Genomic DNA, 21,689 nt, shown 5'->3' on the forward strand with positions numbered 1-21,689 from the left:
AAATTCATGGCTTTACTTATATATAAAGGTGTGCTTCCTCCTTGCTGATAAAACGACTGAGTGTACCAGTAATGCTGGCAGTACTGATTGTCCTGGTTCCAGCTGGGATAGAGTTAATTTTCTTCCTAGTTGGTGCTGTCTTGGATTTAGTATGAGTATAATCTTGATCACACACATTGTTTTAGTTGTTGCTAAGTGATGTTTATAGTAAGTCAAGGACTTTTTCAGCTTCCCAGGGAAGCTGAGAGGGAGCACAGATGGGACAAGCTGGCCAAAGGAATATTCCATACCATAGACATCATGCTCATTATAGAAATTGGGGTTGGCCAGGGATCTGCAATCACTGCCAGGGATGGGCTGGGCAATCGATCATCAGGTGGTGAGCAACTGTATTGCCTCACTTTATTGTGTATATTCTTTTACCAGTATTTCCCCTTTCTGTTACTGTTCTATTAAACTGTCTTTACCTCAACCCACGAGGTGGGGTTTTTTCCCCTCCCCTTTTGCTCCCTCTTCTCCCTACCCTATGAGGGCAGAGGAGGGAGGAAGAGTGAGTGAACAGCTATGTGGTCCTAGTTGCCAGCTGGGGTTAAACCATAACACTGATAAAATAGAAGCAGGTTAAGTAGAATTACATAAGTGTGACTTCTTTTATCTTCCCAATCCACATAGACGGTAGAAACAAGAAAGAATATATAAAACAAAAGAGCCAGAAATACTACAAAAGATCCCAAAGACGCACCAAACTACATCTACCCTTTTCTCCGTCAACTAGAATGAATGTTGGTTTTTGTTACAAACACTCTTAACAAGCCTCTCTAGTTCCCCAATATTTCACTGCCACTTTTTCCCTGATTTAAAAAAAAAAAACAACACTGCTTGATGGTGTCATCTAACCCATAATTATCCTACTGAAAGGAGTAAAGAATAAGCTACAGCCATCCAGTCTTACCTTTAATGATATGGATACCAGCTAAGCCGTTAAGAGCACACACCAACTGTCGGTGAGCTTCCTCACACTCGGTTCGACATTTCTTCTGCAGAGACATCAGCAGTTCCTCCATGGTCATGGTGCTGAAATGGAGACCAAATGGCTCACATTAGAAACAAACCCACAACACTAGAGAAGTACAACTGTCACGCTGTGCAGCATGAAAGACTCTTACGTGCATCCAACATACTGTGCAAATGTTTATTTAAGATATATTTACTTATTAAAAAATAAAAAAACCCCTAGTTGTCAACTGTTCTTCCAGCTAGAGCTTTACCCTAACTTGAGTATGTCAAGAGGTTGACATCTCCTAAAAATAGAAAGAAATAAAGGAACAAGACAAAAATTAGACCTAGGTAAAGTAACCCTTCACAGGGCAAAATATTTTGCTCCTTCTGTTACAGGGGTGAACTGGCAACAAGCATAAATGAACTTCATTGTGCTAGAAGCTGTTCAAATGAAAACAGCTGAGAAAGGACATTTCTCACCTCCACCACCAGTCTAAACATGCAAAACTGGTGAGGTGTCAAGGTAAAGAGGAAAACCTGTAGAATGAGAATAGCAAAGATTAGCAAGTATCATTTTAAACTTCCTTTTCTATGTTTGTTTGTAGCACTTGTAATTCTTGAGAGGAATTTAGTCTCTAGAGGTTACAGGAAATGGGGAGGGAGGGAAAAGCAAGAAGAGAAATGAGAGAGAAGCATGAAGGATAGCTTGGAGTAAGGCCAAAAGACAAAGAATCCAGCCAGGAAGAGGACTGATGCAAAGACACAGGAGAGTAAACTGCAACAACAGTCTACAACAGCTGAGCTGAGACTGTTCTGTGACCAATTGCTGCCGTGAGATCAGACACTAACCCCCTCCCCAAAACTCTGCTCCTCAGCTTCATTCACCTTCCAGAGAAGCTTTTACTATTTATCTTTTAGTGCTGTGGAGTAGAGTAAGAGATGAACTAACTCCTGTGCAGTCTGAGCCCAGGGTATGTCAGACGGGTATCCTTGACTAGGGCTTTATTTTACTTTCCTTGCAACACTTTTCCATTTGCAGAAACTCTTCCTGCAGTTTACGCTTCAATGTTATAGTAGAGCAGGCTTTAAATCAATATAATCACTATTTATAACTGGCTGAATTCTGCAGAGGTATTGGCAGATACACATAGCACCTGCTGCTCATACTCTGATACTTGCACCACGACTGCCCACCTAACCTTTCATTTTCAAAATGATCAGCAGATTCAAGAAAAATTATAAAGGCGTAAGGATGTACATATAAAGTATACAATTTGATACGTAGTCTGACACTATCCATTAAGACAAAAAGAAGGGTTTTTTTCACTCAGTTTAATTAGAGGAGCCTAGAAAAACTCCCTTCTGAGGGCTATATATTTTTGCTAAGTAGATGTTCTTATCTTCACTACACAGGTGGGAAAAAAAGTGTCATCTAACATAAAATATGGTCCAAACTCAGCTTTCTTGTTTCAGGCCAGTTTCTCTTATCGATATGCTCCAGCATCAACTTTCTTGTTTCAGTAAATTTCTCTTCCTCATCAAAGTTCCTAGCACTGAATGTCCTCATTTTTTTCTCATACATTTAAGCAAAGCCAGGAGCCAAATAATCTCTCTGTTCTGTGAATGTGCAATCCTGCAATCAAGTTTGGTTCACAAGAGGTATGTAAATAGTAATTGGATACAACTTTTCTTTGTGCATATGTTTTTAAGAAAAAATTTAATTTTCATTGCTATTTTTCCACTATAGTTACTATGCAGCTGTCACTCCACAAGCATTCAATCAAAATCAACACAGTACTACGCTGTTCTCAGCGTATCCAGCTCAGCTTACATGTTTCATTTGTACTCCACTGGCTCATTTTAATGCAAATAATCTTGTACGGGCTGGTGGGAATATTGATTTCTCCAATGGTTGAGTCATTGCTTCTACACAAGCAGACTGTTGGATAGAAAGAACTACAGCACAGTGCTGACCACTGGCCCCTGCTGAAGTAGGTGCAGAGTCCAATACAGCTGATGGGCACTGTAGGTGCCCGGTATGAGAAAGAGGGAGGAGTAAGACACAAAACTTCATAAAAGGATAGAAAGAGACTGAATAGAATGGATGAACAAGAGCAGGAGACAGTAGAAATAACACGGGTAATGTTAAAAGTTTAAGCTCTTCCCTATGTGTAGCTTAAAAACAAAACAACATAGATAGTTTTCCTAGAGCCCGGAACAGAAACAGCCTATTCTTTAACAACCTCCCTCTAATTAACTGAAAAAGTAGCAGCTACATTTTGCAAAAAGTGCTAGCAACACACTTTGGGTCAAACAAAGGCTGAGACCTAAGTGGTATCTGCAGAGAACTTATGAGGAAGATGATCTTGAAAGCATGCAAAAAAAGGACTAAAAAAAAAAGAAAAAAGCATTTGAACAGCTTTCAAGTTTGGATCTACATTTACAAATTCTGCAACCTCACATTAGTATTTTCTTTTAATAAAAGAATTATTCCGTTGCATTTATTCATTGTTTGCTGTTCTCATTTATGAACATGAGTTTTGTAAGACACAAAGAAAATCAATGGGCTTATTTAAAATTGAAAAAGAATCTGGTTTGTTTGACACTCAATCTATTACCTACAACACCCCAGTATCCACCAGCAACGTAAGGTTAAAATGTCACTGCACAAACAAGTGCCTCTAGGTACTGTGTTCCTTAACACAAGAATTCCAGTAACTACCCTACTGTATTCTATTCAGCTTCTGAGGTCAGACAGCCTGGAGTAGCACAGTTGCACATTTAACTAAAGCAGCTTAAAATTAGGCTTGTCTGAGAACTGTAGAAGTCTTGCACTGTTAGGGCCAATTAGATTTCTGCTGTGGATAAAGCAAGCCATTTAGGAAGGGACAGAAATTCACCTTTTCTGTAATGGCAAGAACTCTCCCCGAACAGCTTGTGGGTGACAGCAGGCCTGCCTCAGCCGCAGCAAAGGGTACAGAATGGAAGTCACCGTCCTTCTATCCAGGCTACTGAGCTTGAGAGTCCAGTCCGAAATCTTCCTGAGCTTTGCCAACGCGTCCTGGCAGCACACCTCATGCTGGCGGTGATAGAAGTGTCTCTCCACAGGAGAAAAGTGAAGCCAGTGCACATTTTCTGTCTGGGGGGGAATTTGAATCTGCAATCGAAAGAAGAAAACAAGTAATTTGCAAATAAAGCTACTGGTAAATATCATTCAGGAATTTTAAAACCCAAAACTTATTTACTTGGTCGATCACATCTTTCTTTGCTGATCTCCACATTATCTTGGCAATGAGACTGTAGAGAGGCCGGGGATTTTTCCTACAATAAGGTCGATATAAAAGCTGGTCCCACCAGTGTTTGACCCAGTAAGGATCAACTCCCAGAAAAAGGACTAATCCATACAGATCTGCCAAGAAAAGAAAGTGGTTTAGTATGGTGTTTGTGTTTTAATACTTCAAATTATGATTTAAAAAAAATTAACTGTCATAGAAAGGTTATCAGGCATAAAGCAACTACATTCTGGCTGTTATCTTTTCCACTTGGTTTTCTAGCAATTCCCTCACTAAAATATCTAAATTGATGCAGAGGACTGGATGGGGGAAGGTGGGGGTGTTCTCTACTTTAGCTAGTTGTTGATTTTGAGAAAGCTTGCTGGAATATAACTATTTGTGAGATGCTTTCCTAATTTCAAGTTTAGAAGAACAGAGCGATGAAGTCAAACCTATTCAGAGCAGGGGTGAGAGGCAGGAATTACGTGATTGCATATGGTTAACTGGGTTTGCCAGGTTTTTCTAAAACAATATTGCTCAGTATCATTACTTCACAGCCTGCTGTGCACCACCTGTTTGTTGCCCACCATTCTAAATGGGGCTGCAATTCAGAAGACTTTCATTTTTCTACTAAGGCAGAAGAAATTAACAAAACACACTTTAATTGTTTTCTTACCAATTGAGCGAATGCAGCTTGCTAATTCTGCCCAATTGAGAAACCCATAATTTCTGGGGATGAAATTTAAGGACATGCTGACTTTAAGCTTGTATTTAAATCTTACTGGAAAAATACAGAAGCACAAGTTTAAATGCTGCATGTGGACAATGCAGAAATAGAACTGTATGATGGTATCACAGATAGTTCTCAAAGATCTGGTGGGTACATTCTTTATTCTGTTAGCTTTACGGTAATTTTGTTATTCAGCTGAGAGCCAAAAGACATTCACCAAATACATCAGAGGCCGCAGGAAGAAAAATCCTAGGAATCATTTTTCTGCAGGAAGCCATTGTTTACCCAGAGGTCCTACCCCACTTTAATACAGCAGCAGCACCACAGGTTCACATTAGCCAGTGGTTCTTGTCCCCTCGGTGATGGGGGCTGCCTCAGGGCAGCCAACATGTTATTATGGACAACTTGACATTTCAGGTATTTATTAAATCAACACTATCACACTTAAGGACTTCAACAGGTTAATCATGATAGTCAAATCAGTCACATCTTTCTACAGTGTTTGCTTTATTATCTATGTATTTTCACAACTATTGTGTGTATTTATAAGTTCAGTCCACGATTCCAAAACGAATTAATCTACAAAGCTGACTTTTATAATAGTTTGGTATCTGAACAAGAATTCAAAAATACATACACAAATGCTTACGGTGATTTATCCACTTTCAAACTCACTGCCTCAATGTGTACCACACATTTTTAAATTATCAAAGAACACAGGGAGATAAAGAAGATACTCAGTTCCCTTTCTTTTTTTTTTTTCCTCTCTCTGCTTAAAGCCTGTCTACAGAAACTGAGTATGTCAGAAAAAGACAAGATAATTGACACCTGCTAACATATAGCTCCCTACTCCACCATCTCAATTCATTAAGTCCTTACATAAGGACTCAAGAAAGTTTCATAAAGCTTTAGTATGATTTTTAGAACTTGCGTTCACGGCAGTTGATGCCCACAGTATTTCATACAGGGCTATGCAAAAATACAGCTTTGTTTGCTGTATTTGACAGTTAGAAGGATTCTGTAACCAGAGCAAACTATCTTGAGCTGAAATAAAGAGGGGCTAATATTTACCCACTGTGCTAAGTGAAAACTGAAGGACAGACTCAAGTCAGCTGTTTGACATACAGCTTCTCTCCTCTCCAAAGTGTCCATCATCTAACTCAGGGAGATAAAGAGATTTCAGCTCTGCAACTTTTATATCAATACATTTATTGATGGCTTTATTACACGGCTGAGGTTTATGGCTTACCAAGTCAGAGTACCTAATGAATTCAGGGCAAAACTAGCAGACATTTTAAGTGTTTCAAACCACCTCCTAATTGTCAGCACAGGGAAAACCCACAGATGACACCACAACGTAAAATCTCACCTTCTAATCCTCGCTGCACAGGAGTGCCACTGACACACCAGCGGTTGATTCCACTTAACCGGAGTGCCATTTCTGCAGCCTAGCAAAAGGTGACACAACCAATGACAAGAAAGAAAAAACAATGACAGTCTGAAAACAAGTGGACCTTCTTTTTAAGAAGTATGAACATTTTCAGTATGTAAAATTAGCAAACCTATAAGCAGCTTTGGTACAATATATCATATAAATGTATATAAAGTTATTGAGCTTTTTTTGAAGGTAACTGAAAGTTGATAAAAGCCATATCTACTTCCAAGTAATCAAGTGTAATTAAGTGTTCACAAAAGGCAAACACTGAGCAAAAGAAAATGTATGTAAAAAAAACCAACTTAAAATTAAAGCCAATAAGCCATTACATAAGCAGCATTTTTGTCTTCCTGTCTCGGGCAAAAAGACTGGACAAATACTAATTAAAATAATCTCCATTTGCAGACTGTAGCCCTAGAGTCTGCAGACAGGCTGCTGACTATTTTAGCTTCTAGACCCAAAGGACATATCTATGCCTCTGAACCATGTCACCGAACAGGCCAGTGTCTTGTTTGAAACTATCAAACACCATATACAACACGATGACCTAGTTCTTTAAACTGTCGGTATAGATTATGTTAAGTGTTTTTTGAGCTGGATATACTTCAGTCTGCCAAAATTCCAGCAGGAGAACCATTTAATAGTAAATATCTCCACCAGAAAATTCACTTCTGAAGAACAAGCTACGAGGGCAAATTACCTAAGTGCACTGAATGTTAAGAGAGGGAGAGGGAAGTATGTTGTATTATTTACAATCAGCTTGTCAAAACCTTTTCAAGTTAAACAAATGAATGACCATGAATGTCATACCTTTGCAGTGGTGCATTCAACCATTTGTGCTTCATCAAGGCAGATCCTCCACCACTCCACTGCTACTAAAGGGCTCGGGATGGCCATGTACCGCTTCTGGTTCCGGAAACGGCGCCCATCTTCACTGTTGCTGTGGGGTATGTCTACATAGTTCAGTTCGGAGCGGAGGACATCGTAGGTTGTGATAACCACCTCCTGCTCTGCCAGCATGTGTGGCTGCAAAAAGCCATGCTTCTTCACACCTTGGTACACCTACACAGATTTGTATTCAATAGCACAACAGTGAAGAAGGAAGGTTAAGCGACACTTTAATAAAAATGCAAAAATACCAGTAACAGCTTAATACACACATGCTTTGAGCAGTCTTGCTCATGTAATACAAAACTACTGATAAAGCCTGTATTCATACAGTCACACAGTGGGAGCTCCATACAAGTAACACAGATAATAAATGCAATGTAGACATTGATGTAAAATTTTTATGTATGATCATTTAGATCTTCGCAAAACATTTATTTTTTCCTTTGGAAAAAAAGAAGACTTCAGTATTTTCTGCAACAGTTATTTGTTGCACCAGTTGTTTGCAAGATGAAGCATCCTGTAACGTTGCAGGGAGCAATATTACGTAAGTCAGTGTTACACGTCCAGTCCTCTCCTCTCCTTTACACAGACACATTACCTTTCTCCCTATCGCCCCAAAAATTTCATGGATGATTAGGCAAAGTCAGAAGTATGCAGTGAAATATTTAAAAAGTAGAAGCGATACTCTGTGTAATGTTTTACCCACAAAAAGGATCTCTACACAGACTTGTGAGATAGAAAGAATACCCTAGAAAGAAACAATCCCTGTGCAGCAACAGAATATTATTACTAACTAATAATACTAACTAACTAACTAATAATATTACTAAGTAATATTGACGTTTGTTCTAATATCAGAAGTGTTTCCCTTATCTCCCTTATCATTTTAAGTATAATCCTTTCAGAAACATACAGTAGTTTAAAAAAAGAATTAACAAGCTAAACCAAACATTTTACTACATGCTTCCCCATGGTAGCATTCTGTATCTAAAGAAAATAAATACAGCACATACTGTTGAGTCCTAATATACTTACAATACCAAAACATGTTAAAATTTCAAATAATGTGGGGTACTGTATGCAATCCAAATATATTTTTAGAATAGAAGTGTTTTTCAATCGCTGGGATTTTTAGCTACTAAGAACAATTATTACCAGAGCTATGCATCAATTGCCTTTTTCCCCTTCTACATAAACTTTTTCTCTTGCTCCCAAATTGACTTCAGGAACCTATCTCAAAATTATAGGTATCCATTGCTTAACTTGAAGTATTTTATCATCAGCTACTTCTTACCACTCATATAGATCTGTATTTTAATTACAATATTAAAATAGATAAGGCTTTCTTCTGACAGATAAAGGGATATCCCTATCTTTTTAAGAAAAAAAAATATCTATATCCTTATCTTATCTTCAAAAAGCTAGCATATTTCTATTCCTCTTTCATTCTGTGAGTTCATGATTTATTACATAAGAATGGACCATCTTGCTTAGTGTTTATTTGCAACTACCTACAAACACATTTACCATTTAAGAAAAATCATACCATCTTTCAGTCCCTCAGTGTCACAAATTATAATGTTCTCTTAATTCATGTAACCAGTAGTCAAAAATACCAAAATTAAGGTGACCCTATAAAGCCTTAGTTGATTTCCCTGGCTATTTACCCCTTGATCAGCACATGATTTCACTGTTAATTGTACTTCTTCTTCCAGTAATAATCTTCCTCTATATTTGTGCATGTGACAACAATGTTTCTGTCAACTGAACAGAAATTTTCTGCAAGTGTTTCTTCCATCTCCACAGTGTGACAACAGGGCATGTGCCACCAGGTCAATGCACATGAAAAGTCGAGAGAGAAGGGGAAGGAGTGGAAACAAAGAAACCCAAGAGCATGCTCACTGAAGCAATTGTTGAGAAAAAAAAATAGCTGTCAAACTCTAATGATCTCTTCCAAGTATTTATGAACAGATTTTCTGGAGGTTTAAAACTTGGCCAAGTTTTGGTTGTTTTCACAGCAGCAGGAAAAGACAACCTGCCACAAAGCAAGACCTACTGATAAATTTTAATTCCTTGTTCTGTTACATAAAACCATTAGCATTTCCCATGGGTTGTAAGAAGTTGGAAGAACAAAAAACACCCTTCACATGCAATGCAAGACCTGTTAACATGGGAAACAGGTTCTTTAAAACACCTGCACTATTTTCGTTTTAACTTTACAGACAGAAGCCCAACAAATTTTCATTTTGAAGCAACACTGAAAGCAAGCCTGGATGACTTGCAGTTGGCAGTTAAAATAAAATGAAAACTGTCTTAGAATGGAAGGTGTCACACAGCTTAAAGTACTAACATTCAGTATTTAAGCTATTTTACTGTTACCATGTAAATCTATTTCTGACAGTTTTCATCAAAGCTGGTATAAAACTTGGACTGGGTCCTACGAAAACTGTGCAAGTTTTACACATTCGTTAGTTGCTGCGCTAAAGCTAATTAGACTGCTCACACAAATGGCTTACTGGAGGCCTAGAATTCATTTATGCATTGGGTATCTGTGCAGGAGAACTGAAGGTATCAGATATATCCCCAAACACAAAGCTTCCTCTCTTTATCTACCACTACTGTTATTTTATTCAAAATATAAGGGATCTACAGTTCTCAATGCATTATATCATTACAAAGGTTCTTGCCTACTAAAAATATGAAGGACAAAACTTGACTACATCATTAATAAAGGACAATGGCTACCCTCGAATAGTGTGTTTAAAACATCATATAGACCCATAGTTACTATTTTAGGAATAGAGCTATTAGAAATCAAGTAAATGGACAATACAAGGTCTCCAGATAAGCAATATTCTAATAAATATGGCAGATGTTATAGAGGCAACACCCAAGTCATAATGGTGTTATCTTCAATAAATACCAAGGCCCAAGACTTTTTTGTAAAGCTTGAGAAACAGAAATTCAAAAGTACAGTATACTCTTTACCTGCCGAAACATTTGTTTTTGTCTAGAATAAAATAAGAAGCAACTGTCAGAAAGATGCTTGGCTGCAAATGTACAGTGAGACTTCACACTGCCAAAACACCTATAGTTAGGCCTTTCTAAGTTCCTTGGTAATCTTTCAGGAAAAAAAAAAATGAAACACAAGCAGCCTTCCCTCTCAGAAACCACCTGTTGTTGCAACTGCTCAAAATCTGCTTTCATTTGATGAAGATATCTGGTCCACTGTATCATCTCCCAGTGACCAACTGATAAGGAAAAAACTGAAGAACTAAATGCAGACAATCTTTCTGGGACACAAATGCACTGTGTTGCCAAAGCACAGGTCCAATAGAAAGAAATATAAAGTTCTGACACAGAGAGCAAAGAACCTCTGAATTTTACTTAAACACAGTGTCAAACAGTAAGCCCCAAGTCTTGATAAATGAACTCTCCAAAATATGAAGTGCCATAATCTTACCAGAACTCGAAGAGACGATGATCTTACGTGCCTGTTGATCTCATCTACCCATTGATGACAAATAGAACTCGGAGAAATTATCAGAGTTGCTCCTGTGGAAACTGGTTTCATTGCCACGAGACAGTGGGGACAGTAGAAGGGCTTGATCTTCAGGTTTTCCTCTTTGTAGTTTACACATTCTGCATGTTGCCATAAGTGACATTTCAGGCACTGCACACGAGCTTTACAGTCGGCCAATCCAAGCTCCCCACAGATGCATTCAAAACGGTATTCAGAGGTATTAAATGGAAATACAGAAGTGGTATGTTGTACGCTACTGCCGGCATGTTCTTTGGAATGTGAGGACTGGTCCTTTGGAACTTCCTGCTTGACATCAGCTGTAGTTTTAGAAACATCAAAATCAGGATGACTGCTCTTGTCACTGGAGACAAGGAGGCTGCCATGCAAATCAGGAGACTTTGGGACCACAGCTTCTTGCTTAACATCACTCTCTTTTACAGAGTTCTCATTATCTGCTTCAGATTTCCTGTTATTTTTACTAGTTGTACAATAATCATGTTCTTCCATGGTGATATCCACCCGTAAAGGGGCTTTAAGGACATTTTTAGAAGTGACATTGCCATTTTTTGATTCTTTGGTTTGAGTTTTAGCATCAATCAACTGTTTCTTCTGACTGCTTTCTGAAGTCCTAGCTACCTACAAAGCAAAATTAACCAAGAATGTCAGACTTTCTCCTCACCTGTTTTCTTTTTGGAACTTATAAACATATCATGACATAGCTACTAAGATTTTAGATCTATTTCCAGTTTGAGGATTTGATTAATGTTTACCAGTGTTTAAAAGACAACTTCACAGTAAGAACAATACCCGTGGCCAGCTCCCACAGTACTATTTAAAAAGATTTATGACAGATGTACTTAATATTTTAGCCCCAAATTTGATCTACTTATGATTTCTGCTTCTTTGTTCATGAATGTCAAAGGAAATGCCACAGTTTTCTTCATTTTTATCAATAAGCCAGTGTCACTAAACTAGTGCACGTTGACAACACAGCCCAGAACAGCATGCAATTGGTAGAAATAAGATCTGCCTTTGCAACATTCTTTGAAGTAACTACCGCAGCATTTTTTTACCTGCTCTTTGGTCCTTTCTCGCTTCTTCTGTTCCTTGTAATTCTTTCCCAGCTTGAAAGACCCAGCCAGACCATGTCCTTTGACTTGCTCTACTACTTGTTCTGCAATCAGTTTTTCTAGAGTTCTTTTGAGAAGCCGTCTATTTCTCTGTATGTCATACCTATATATAGAACTGATGTACTTAAATATTGCAATAATGGATGCTCCTTTCTTCACATTCATTTCCTTTACAGCTGCCAATATCATCACTCGTAAGCCTATATGTAAAAATCAAAGCAAAAAAACCCTTACAGCTCAGGTAAAACAACAGTTACCTTAGAGAATGCATATTAAGGGAATTCTAAACACCATGTTCATCTAGAAAAAAAAGCGGGAAAAAAAAAAGACAGGCAACAGTTTTGACAATGATTTACTTGAGGTAGCCCTACAAATCACTGGTTTTCAGTAGCAACAGAAATAAGTCACTCAATTTTCTTACTGAAGCTTATAAAAAGACAGCGTATTTCAGTTAAATGCATAAAGTCTTACAAAGACCTTTAGTTACATGGAGCTCTGTAGCACAGAGATCTAAGTTGGTAACTTTATTTTTAAGTGTGGATCACTTTTTTGTAGCATGCAATCCTACATCACAGCGCTTAGCAAAAGAATCATTTAATTCTGCAGAAGTGAAGAATAGCCTTGAACTCATAGTGGCCAATATAAGGCTTATGCCAAAAGCAAAATGCATTAGAAAAGTAATCAGAAATACTTACTGGGATATTGTATTTTTTCCTTCAATTTAAACTCCATTTCCTTGGCTTTTTTCTTTTTATTTCCTTCTAAAGGCTGAGGTGGAACAAAGAAGTTCACAAGCTTACCCTAATGCAGACAACATTAAATAGTTATTATCTCATGTCTCTTCACAGCAATTCTGAACTTCAATAATCTTTACACATCTGAAAATAAGCATGAGCTGCTACAGGTGTGTAGTCTGATCTCACCAATTTTCTCAGATAACTCATCTTTAGTGTACAGAGTGATACCCCATTCAGTTCAGCTTCTTGGCAAATGCTATTCAGCGCCCTATACTGAGAAGATAAAGAATAGTCCTGCAAGCCGCTTCCGTCTCCACTATTTCAGAATTAAGTTGCAGGAATCTATAAGCTCTAAGCAATCTAGGTTACTGATGGGAAGAGGAAAACATAATATTTAATATGTAGCAAGAAAGAGCAGGAGGTAAGCAATATAGATTGAAAAACCCTAGTTACTTGTTATACAACTAGGTTTCCCTTTTTAGGGATTGTGCCCCCAAAATTTACTCTATTATTAATGATTCAGGTGCAGCAATTTAATTCAAGGAGGTGTATACTCAAAGACAGGGATATAAAAAAGGAATCCCAAAGCTGCAACAAATGCAGTGCAAATATATCTACGATTATTTGTTTTATAGCAGTATTCACTGAGACTTCACTCTGCCCTAGCTGGTTGCTTTGCAGACTTCTTAAACAGTAACTGCAATGAAACTCCAGGCACTGCTTGATCCCTACAGTGAGCTGATATACTTGGAGTAACTCTGACATTGGCTTACGCAAGCCAGGAGTCACACGGAAAATCTCTGTTGGAATAAAGCTCTTTTGTTTTCTTTCTTTTTTTCCAGGACATCATACAAAGACAAGAAAAATACAGATGACAAGGAGCCTTCTGGCTTGACATAAGAAGACATATAATTCTGTTCATAAAGATCCCAAAATATTAGCTATTTGTCCCAAATACTCATATCATGAAACAGTTTCGTAACTCCGGCTCTCCAAAACCTATTGTCTCTAGCTATTGCTACCAGTTGATGTCCAGATGCTTTAATGCCAATTCTCCCCTTCACACTCCTCAGTCATGACCCTCTGATATATTTAAGAAGAATCTTCCTCCCTCTTTCAGAATTGGTTCTTTTTAACTGAAAACTACTATCAGGCAGGAGATTGTTATGAATAGATGTACAATGAAACTGGCTGCCATGAATTCAAAAAGATGGAACCCACAGAAGTGGTAAGAATTTACTTAAGGTTAAAGGTTCTCTCCTTTCAGAGAGAATTTTTGGTTTCAGTGAATGTGCTAAATTTCCACAGGATACAGGATGAGGAAAGTGAAAAGATGGGAAACCGTTACTGAGTAAGTCCATTTATTATATGAAATAGAGGGGAAGGAAAAAATTTTATTCACTGAGTTTTAATAATCCCTATTTTATCACAGAACTTATGTCTAATGGATGTTTGATACTCATGAATACAATGATGTGAAGGGGAGAATAATTTCCAACATAGCAGACTAAATTACGTATTTATACACTCCTGGAGTGCACGTAAACTCCCAACAGCCTATGAACAGCACAGCTGCCTGCTAACATGCTTCAACAATGGCAAACTACCATTTGCATCTCATGCAAACCATCTCACTATTTATTGCCACCAAGTATCACACCCTAGAAAGCAAAAACTTTCACTGTACTTTAATCCTGCCTTAAGTTGGGACTTCTGTAAAACTGAAAGCAACAAACTCAAAAGAAATACATTTTCATTAATTCTGAAAAGTGTTTTCTTCATACTAAATCTTATCTTGGTTTTCTTACCTCAGGTAATGTCAGATCATCTTGTTTAGTGTGTGGTCGGGTATGAGTCAGAATAAGAGCCAACACTTCTACTGTTTTTCCAAGACCCATCTCATCAGCCAAAATACCTCCAGGCCACTGGGGTCCAGCAATTGGATATTCACGGATAATACTAAAATCAAGCAAATTTCCAAATGAAAGTCAGTAACTATAGAATGGTGTGACAGAGAAGCAAGTGTTCAGGGACACACACAACATAGCTTCAGCAAGGCAAAGTTTATAAAGTGAGGCATTATCTTTTATTAGATAAGCCGAGATTGACAAAAGCTAGCAAGCTCTTTGCGTGTGCAAACCTGACCCAGACAAATGAACACCAGAAGTTTTTGGATTTTTTCCCCTCCTAACAGGCCTTGACTTGCTCACCTTCGAATATCATAACATTAGTCTCCAAAAAATGGAAATATATTTATGTTCACATGTGTTAAAAGATCTGCAAGTTATATAGGGAAAAAAAAAGCAATGAAAAGGTTCTAACCAAATTAATGAGAAAAGTGAAACAGAATTAGCAATGCAATATCCAGCATTAATAAAAAGTATTATAATGCCTCCTTCCCTTAGATTTTAAAAACATTGGATCAGAAGGTCAAAGCCTCCAATGCTCTAATTTAAAAAAATGTAAATCTTAAAACTACAAATTTGCACTGAAATTTTAAAAAAAAGCTTTAACAATTATGTCTTCAACTTGAGATTTACATATTTACCTGTGCATTCTATAGTCCAGTTTGCCTTTTTCTTTTTTTCTTTTTTCCCAAATTAAATATATCACTGTTCTAATTCTTTAATTGCTAACTGAAGAATGTCAGTTACAGATTATCTTACATCCTCCAGGTAAAAGCTGCCAATAAGGTTTTCACAAAGTACAACCTTGAGGCGTCCTCAGAAAGAGATAACAATAAAAACATACCAGCCAGTAAATGGATTATAGTAGATTTTTACTCCATCCAGAGCGGTGACCTCTCGCCATAAGAAGTGCAGTGCATTTTCTACAGAGAAAGAACTCATGTTACCATTACAAGGTTTCTCTACAGACAGCACACTGCTCAGAATTGCTCACAGCCTTGTTGTGACATTTAGAGACAAAAAGCAGACATCTACCTCCACAGCGCTTCATCACCTACAAGAGACACCAACTGCTGTTCAGCGGTTTAGTTCATCATTTAGTGTACTACCCAAGCAACAGCTTTTATAAAAACAGGAGAAGCTTTGTAAATTATTTCATTAATCAAACAGCAAGAGACCATTACTGCTGACAATACAATGCCACTTCCCTCAATTACGCAAGTTTTCCAGACCCATATACTTGCCACTGCTGGTGAGTTTCTCTCGGTGAAGCATCCAGTTGACAGCCTCCCTTTGGTATGGCCTCAGGATAGGAATTAAGGCAGGATGCTGGACATCCTCTCTCAGTAACTGGATATCCTGCTGATGGGTGTGCCGTACAAAGTCATAAAGCTCTTCAATATTTTGCCGCTCTAGTTCCATGTCAGATTCTTCCTCATCTTCCTCCAGCTCATCTGCAGACAGCAAGTCATTCAAAACACGCATTATCAAGCATGGCAAACATACCTTCAACTCCAAAATGACAACAAGGCCTATATTTGTAAGTTTGCAGTGGTGTATTATTAAAACTTTTGTAGTAGTTTACATCATAACTACTTTCAATACAAAGCAAACGGATATTCTGTTGCCACAGTTGCATGTTAGGCACCAAACTAGGAGCAAAAGCTTTCCAAATTTAATTCCTGGTTCTTTTGAACAGTTCCTGTGTAACTTGGGCAAGTTATTGTAGATCTATCTGTTCAAAAAACCCACATGAATCAGTGAAAACTGTATTTACTCCCAAAAAGGTAAGGACTCAAACATCCATGTGCCTCAGTGCTTTATCTATAAAGCAGGAATATTATCACCTGTAATTTGACCATAAACTCATTAGCATTTGATTAATGGCCAGAAAAAACCATAGAGAGAATAACTTAATAATATTACCTTGAAAATAAAGTTACTCTAAATGGCAAGAATAACTTAATTTTTCCCCTTACATTTAAAACTACTCAAAAAAAGACACACTTTAGTAACAAAAAAATTCATCAACATCCAATTGAATTGCATTACCTGGAATTAAAAAACTATAGAACTTTTCCATGAGTTTTTGAATCAGCTGATTAGCTTTTTTGGGCCTTCCACCTCCGTCACTGAGAAACTCCGGTTTACTTAGCCCAGCTTCCAGAAGATAAATTCCAACCTGTGAAATGGTTACACAGTTAGTCATTTAATTAACATTTAAAATTACAAGAATACGATAAACGTAAGAGTAAGAAAATAACAACAGTGCTTTGAAAGTTAGTGGATGTAGAGAGATACAATAAATCTACTAAAAATCACCAGATAGAGGATACGGTACATTCCAGTTAAAAGCTTCTTTAATTCCTTTGGGTAATGCATTAGTAATAGTGCAAGAGTAAAAAAGAAATTTTTAGGAAAAAACACACTGAAAACATTTACATAAGCATGTAGAAACTATATATGTTTATCATATTATAAAAGTCTATTGTAGCTGCCAGACTTCATTGTTCAGAGGGTTTTATTTTATATTTCATACCAAAAAGAAGAACTTTTAAAATGCGAAACAAATATACGAACCCGTACCTTTAAAGCTTGAGCATCTCCTGGTCTTTGATAAAGTCCAATTATCTTTTTCTTTTGCAACCACCTCAAGCCTTCCAATATTTCACCACCTAAAGTTGGTTCCACCAAAATACATTGTTCATAAGCACCCTGGTATTCCTTTGCTTCATTACTGTACTCTTCTTCACTTCTTTCATGAACACAGACCTGCAGCTGATCATCAGGATCTCCTCTCAAAGTAAAGCTCCTTTCAAGGAATTTGTCATTTAGAATATGCCCAGAAGGAAGATGAAGAGCAAATTCTCCCAACAAAGCTTTCCAGGACCCATCTGCACGGTATGGCGAGACGATAATGTTTAGCTGTACTGACACAGGAGTCAAGATGGAATAAGAGTCGTCTTCGTCGTTAACTGTCACGAACTTAACAGATTTTGAACCACTGCCTGCTTTTTGAATGAGATCTTCATCAGTGCTATCATCATTTATAACAATGAAGGATGCAGAAGAAGTGCTTGGACCTGGACCACTGTCTTCATTAGTCACTTCATCATCTAATGTTATAATCTCATTTTTCCGGTCTTCATGCATATTCCAGCAGAGCTTTTTCTTTTTCTCCTCATCTATTTTTGATGGAGGCGCACGTTTTCGACGACTACTCATCTTGTCGTTTTCTCAACAATATTTTCAGTTTCTGCAAGATGAAGTAAATTACTCAGCAATAAGTACTACAAAATCAAATGCCCACACTGAAATTTCACAGTGCAGTAGCTACTAAACTTGCAAAAGGTTTGGACATAGACGCATGCACCAAGAAATCTAACTAGTTTTACAGAGCCTCTGCTGTCCCTGTGCCATCACACAAAGCAGGACATGAAGCATTTCTCTTATCATTTTGCCAGACAGCTACAGACAGAGATCAACAAGAATGCAACATTTCACAGCTGTTCCTCAGAATCTGGTGGGACAGATATAAATAGAGAAGCAGTAGAATCCCTCAAAGGCAGGGGTGGAGGGAGACGGCAAAAGAAACTCCACAAAAGTGGAGGAGGTATAGCAGATTTGGGGGTGGGTGTGGGGAAAATACACAGACAACATCCTTCCTTTCGAAGCCTACATTGAGATGAAACTTTAAACAAACTTGACCAAGGGCTAGTCTGAACTTGTCATTATATAAAATATTGTTTATAGCCTAAGCCATCAATTTCTGCCCTTAGAAGTCCGCAATGAACCTTTCCATTAGTATTGAATACTTTAGTTTCCCAGGAAATTGTGCATCCTGGGACCTGGATATACAAATTCCTTGTGGAGGAGCCCTTACTTATTCTATTGTGTATTCCAGAGCAACCAATCAGCAAACTAAATGCATGGTCTTACTGATTTTGACTAACTGCAAAGCTAAGTCAACATACATATACAAGTCCCTGACTGAACCTGGGCAGTGAACAGATTTTGTGGATAAAATACTAGAAAATAAAGTACACATGCTAAACAACACACATGAAGACGACCTGCCTGGGAAACTAGTAACTACATATGCAAAACTACATGGTTGTACTTAAATACTCAAACAAGTAATAACCCTTTAAAAAAACCAAAACCAAACAAACCCCAAACTGTTTTTATAAGGAGCCTGAACACAGCAATAAATTTATGACTTCATATTACAGCACTGTCTTTGTCAGCAAAGACAGGAAAATATTTAGATGTCCAAGTCAATTCAGCTTCTGCATACAACTTTTAAAAGAATATAGGAAGACAAGAGGCAAACATTCTAAGCTACTAAATCCAGTGTCCCACATCCTAACGTTAAAAGGGCTTATGCTGGTACAGGGCAGAATTCCTAGAATTCTGACTAATTTTAAAAGGGTCCCCTGAAAAAAACAAAACAAACCAAAAAACTAAACAAAGCAAACCCAAACAAACTCTAAATTTTATTGTTTGGGAAAGTCAAAAGAAATATTCAGGAATACATGAATCATGGAATCACAGAATTGTTGGAGTTGGAAGGGACCTCTAGAGATCTTCTAGTCCAACTCCCCTGCCAAAGCAGGGTTGCCCAGAGCACATCACTCAGGACGGCATCCAGCTGGGTCTTGAAGATCTCCAGAGAAGGGGACTCCACAATCTCCCTGGGCAGCCTGTTCCAGGGCTCTGTCACCCTCACCGGGAGGAAGTTTTTTTACTCATATTTGAGTGGAACTTCTCATGTTCCAGCTTGTGCCCGTTGCCCCTCGAATCTTGCTGCTTTTGAATTTCAAACACAACAGAACTAGGGAAAGCAAACGTGAGTTTTTCCGGAGTAACACTCCTTCACAGAGCGCTGCTGACAGTAAACCCCGAAGGGGAGCCCAGGTATGGTAACACCGCCCTCGCACCGGAGAAGGCAGGGCGCCTGCACCACCAGGCCAGCGCTTGCCCACCGGCTTCAGCATCACACTCCCTCCCGTACGGCAGAGAGAACTGCTCCGTGTGAGCGGATCCAGCGGCCAAAGGATCAACCGTGTCCACAACGCGGAGCAGCACCCCCGCCAACGGGAGCCGGGCAGGTACCGCTGCCCGACAGCCGCCTTTACCCGGGGGCGCGCACCCTCCCGGTGCCGCCGCCGCCTCCCCTCCGTCGCCAGGGCGTCCCCCACAAGCAAAGTTACTATAAACTCAGGCAGGAGCGCACTCCTCCGCACCCAGCGCTTCACCTCCTGCCTGCGGAAGGGTCCCGGAGGCCGCCGTTCGCCCGCTCGCCGCCGCGATCCCCCCCCCACCTCGCTGTTACCGCACGGACCCCGGAGGCCCAGCCGAGAAACGAGCAGCCGGCCCGGGGGCACCCGTCGCACAGCCCCCCCCCCTTCCTCCCCCCAGCCCGAGCGGCCCCGTCAGGCCGCCCCGCCGCGCCACGGCCCACCGGTGGCCGGGCCCTCAGGGCGAGCGGGCAGGCGGACGGGCCGGCCGGATGATAAACAGAGCCAACCGCCGCCAACGTACCGAAAGGGTAACGCTGCTGCGGCGGCCCTGGCGGCCGTGGCTCCTTCCCTGCGTGGCGGCGGCGGTGGCGGCAGCACCCAGGGGGTCGGGAGATGAAGGGGGGGGTCTGGCGGCCCCTCGGCCGCGGGCACAGCGGGAAGGAGCCCCCCGGGCACGGGAGGGGAGGGGAGGGGTAGGTGGAGACGCGGGGTGCGCGCGCACCCGCCCTGGCCCGGCCGGCGGCCAATGGGATGCGGGGAAGGTGACAGCTCGCCCCGCCCAGCGGAAAGAGCAGCGGGGAGGTGGGACGGGGAGCGGCGCGTGCGCAAAAGCGGCTCCCTGGGTACAAAAAGGGGGCGGGAAAGCAGGGTGTGCCCTCAGTGGGGCGTGGCTGGAGAGGGACGAGAACGAGGCTGGAGCGCGCGCAGGCGCTGCCTGAGGAGGACGCGGCGGCGATGGCGGCTCGGTATGGCCGTCGGCAGCCCCGTCCGTCTGCCCGCTTGTCTTCCCTCCCTAGGCAAAGCCTCCTGGCACGACGGGGCAGGCGAGGGGGAAGGGTCTGGGTTAAGGCCTCGAAAAACGAGGCTGGAGGGTATTGGGTGGGCTGAAGGCCCGCAGGGGGTTCGTGAGGTGTTGGCGGTCTCTCTGGCAGGCGTTGGTGTGAGGGGCCATGGAAGTAAGGCCGCCTTAGCGGGGGGAAATTAACGCAAACCTTTTGGCTCAAGTTGCTTTAAGTGTGACTGCTTGCACCGATTGTGCGTGTGTCGTGGCTGTAAAAAGCCTACTGGGTTTAGAAGCTGGTGGGGTGGTGGAGCTGGTGTCTGGTCTCCTGTTTTCCAGTCGCTCAGGGGAAAAGGTGATACTGGGAAATGTTCGCTGCAGGCAGTGCTGATGGGGGAAACCTTGGTGCAGTCTGTGAGGTGAAAAGTGGCTAGGAGGAAAGAGACTACTGGCTAGGAGGTTAATTCATGTAACTGCAGTGATAAAGAGTGGATTTCTGGGCAATTATCACAGCAAAAAGGCAAAGTTAGTTGAATTAATGTTTAATGGCAAATATCACTTCAATAAAAACTATGGCAATATTTATTTTCTTGTGAATTATGTGGATCCGCACTTGGGGACTTAAAACAGCAGTAAATATACAAATTGGGAAGCCATTTACAGTAAGAACGTGGTTTGGGTGTGTTTGTTTTTTTTTTTCTTGTAGCAATTCTATCAACCATTTGTTAGTATTAGTCTTTACAAATGAACTCATTACTTGTCTGTATCTGATTCTCTGCTGTTTTCAGCCCTTTTGGAAGGGTAAGGCCCCTGTGCGTTCAGTGGAGCTGCTCAAAACCGTGGTGTGCAGTAGCAAAGGGAGCCTTCAGAGTGTTAGCCCTTATGCTGTGGTAGTTTGGTTGGTTTAATTAATAATATTGAGTTTGCTACATAAGCATTATTTGGCATTCCTATGTGAAAATTCACTTAAGAATCATCACTCAGGCCAATGGTACGACAGTAAATTACTGCAGAACAGAGACAAAAGGGAAGCCGCTCTCA

The 21,689-nt window shown here is 40.1% G+C and overlaps 1 protein-coding gene across 1 annotated transcript in view; it reads right to left on the reverse strand.

Moving 5' to 3' along the window:
- The window catches only part of SHPRH (SNF2 histone linker PHD RING helicase, E3 ubiquitin protein ligase), a 46,136-nt gene extending 25,816 nt beyond the window's left edge, over positions 1 to 20,320 (reverse strand). Inside the window, exons 1-14 of the mRNA XM_014951134.1 lie at positions 20,169 to 20,320; positions 17,211 to 17,880; positions 16,677 to 16,806; positions 15,869 to 16,078; positions 15,469 to 15,547; positions 14,526 to 14,676; positions 12,676 to 12,781; positions 11,924 to 12,180; positions 10,791 to 11,486; positions 7,247 to 7,498; positions 6,371 to 6,449; positions 4,245 to 4,408; positions 3,900 to 4,156; positions 953 to 1,074 (exon numbers count right to left, since the gene is read on the reverse strand). Coding sequence (XP_014806620.1) covers positions 953 to 1,074; positions 3,900 to 4,156; positions 4,245 to 4,408; positions 6,371 to 6,449; positions 7,247 to 7,498; positions 10,791 to 11,486; positions 11,924 to 12,180; positions 12,676 to 12,781; positions 14,526 to 14,676; positions 15,469 to 15,547; positions 15,869 to 16,078; positions 16,677 to 16,806; positions 17,211 to 17,849 — 3,142 coding nt within the window. The 5' untranslated portion in view covers positions 17,850 to 17,880; positions 20,169 to 20,320. The remainder of the gene's footprint in view (positions 1 to 952; positions 1,075 to 3,899; positions 4,157 to 4,244; positions 4,409 to 6,370; positions 6,450 to 7,246; positions 7,499 to 10,790; positions 11,487 to 11,923; positions 12,181 to 12,675; positions 12,782 to 14,525; positions 14,677 to 15,468; positions 15,548 to 15,868; positions 16,079 to 16,676; positions 16,807 to 17,210; positions 17,881 to 20,168) is intronic.
- Between the last annotated feature and the right edge of the window lie 1,369 nt (positions 20,321 to 21,689).

The sequence above is a fragment of the Calidris pugnax genome, unplaced genomic scaffold, assembly GCF_001431845.1.
Source record: "Calidris pugnax isolate Ruff unplaced genomic scaffold, ASM143184v1 scaffold24, whole genome shotgun sequence".
Lineage (NCBI taxonomy): Eukaryota > Metazoa > Chordata > Aves > Charadriiformes > Scolopacidae > Calidris > Calidris pugnax.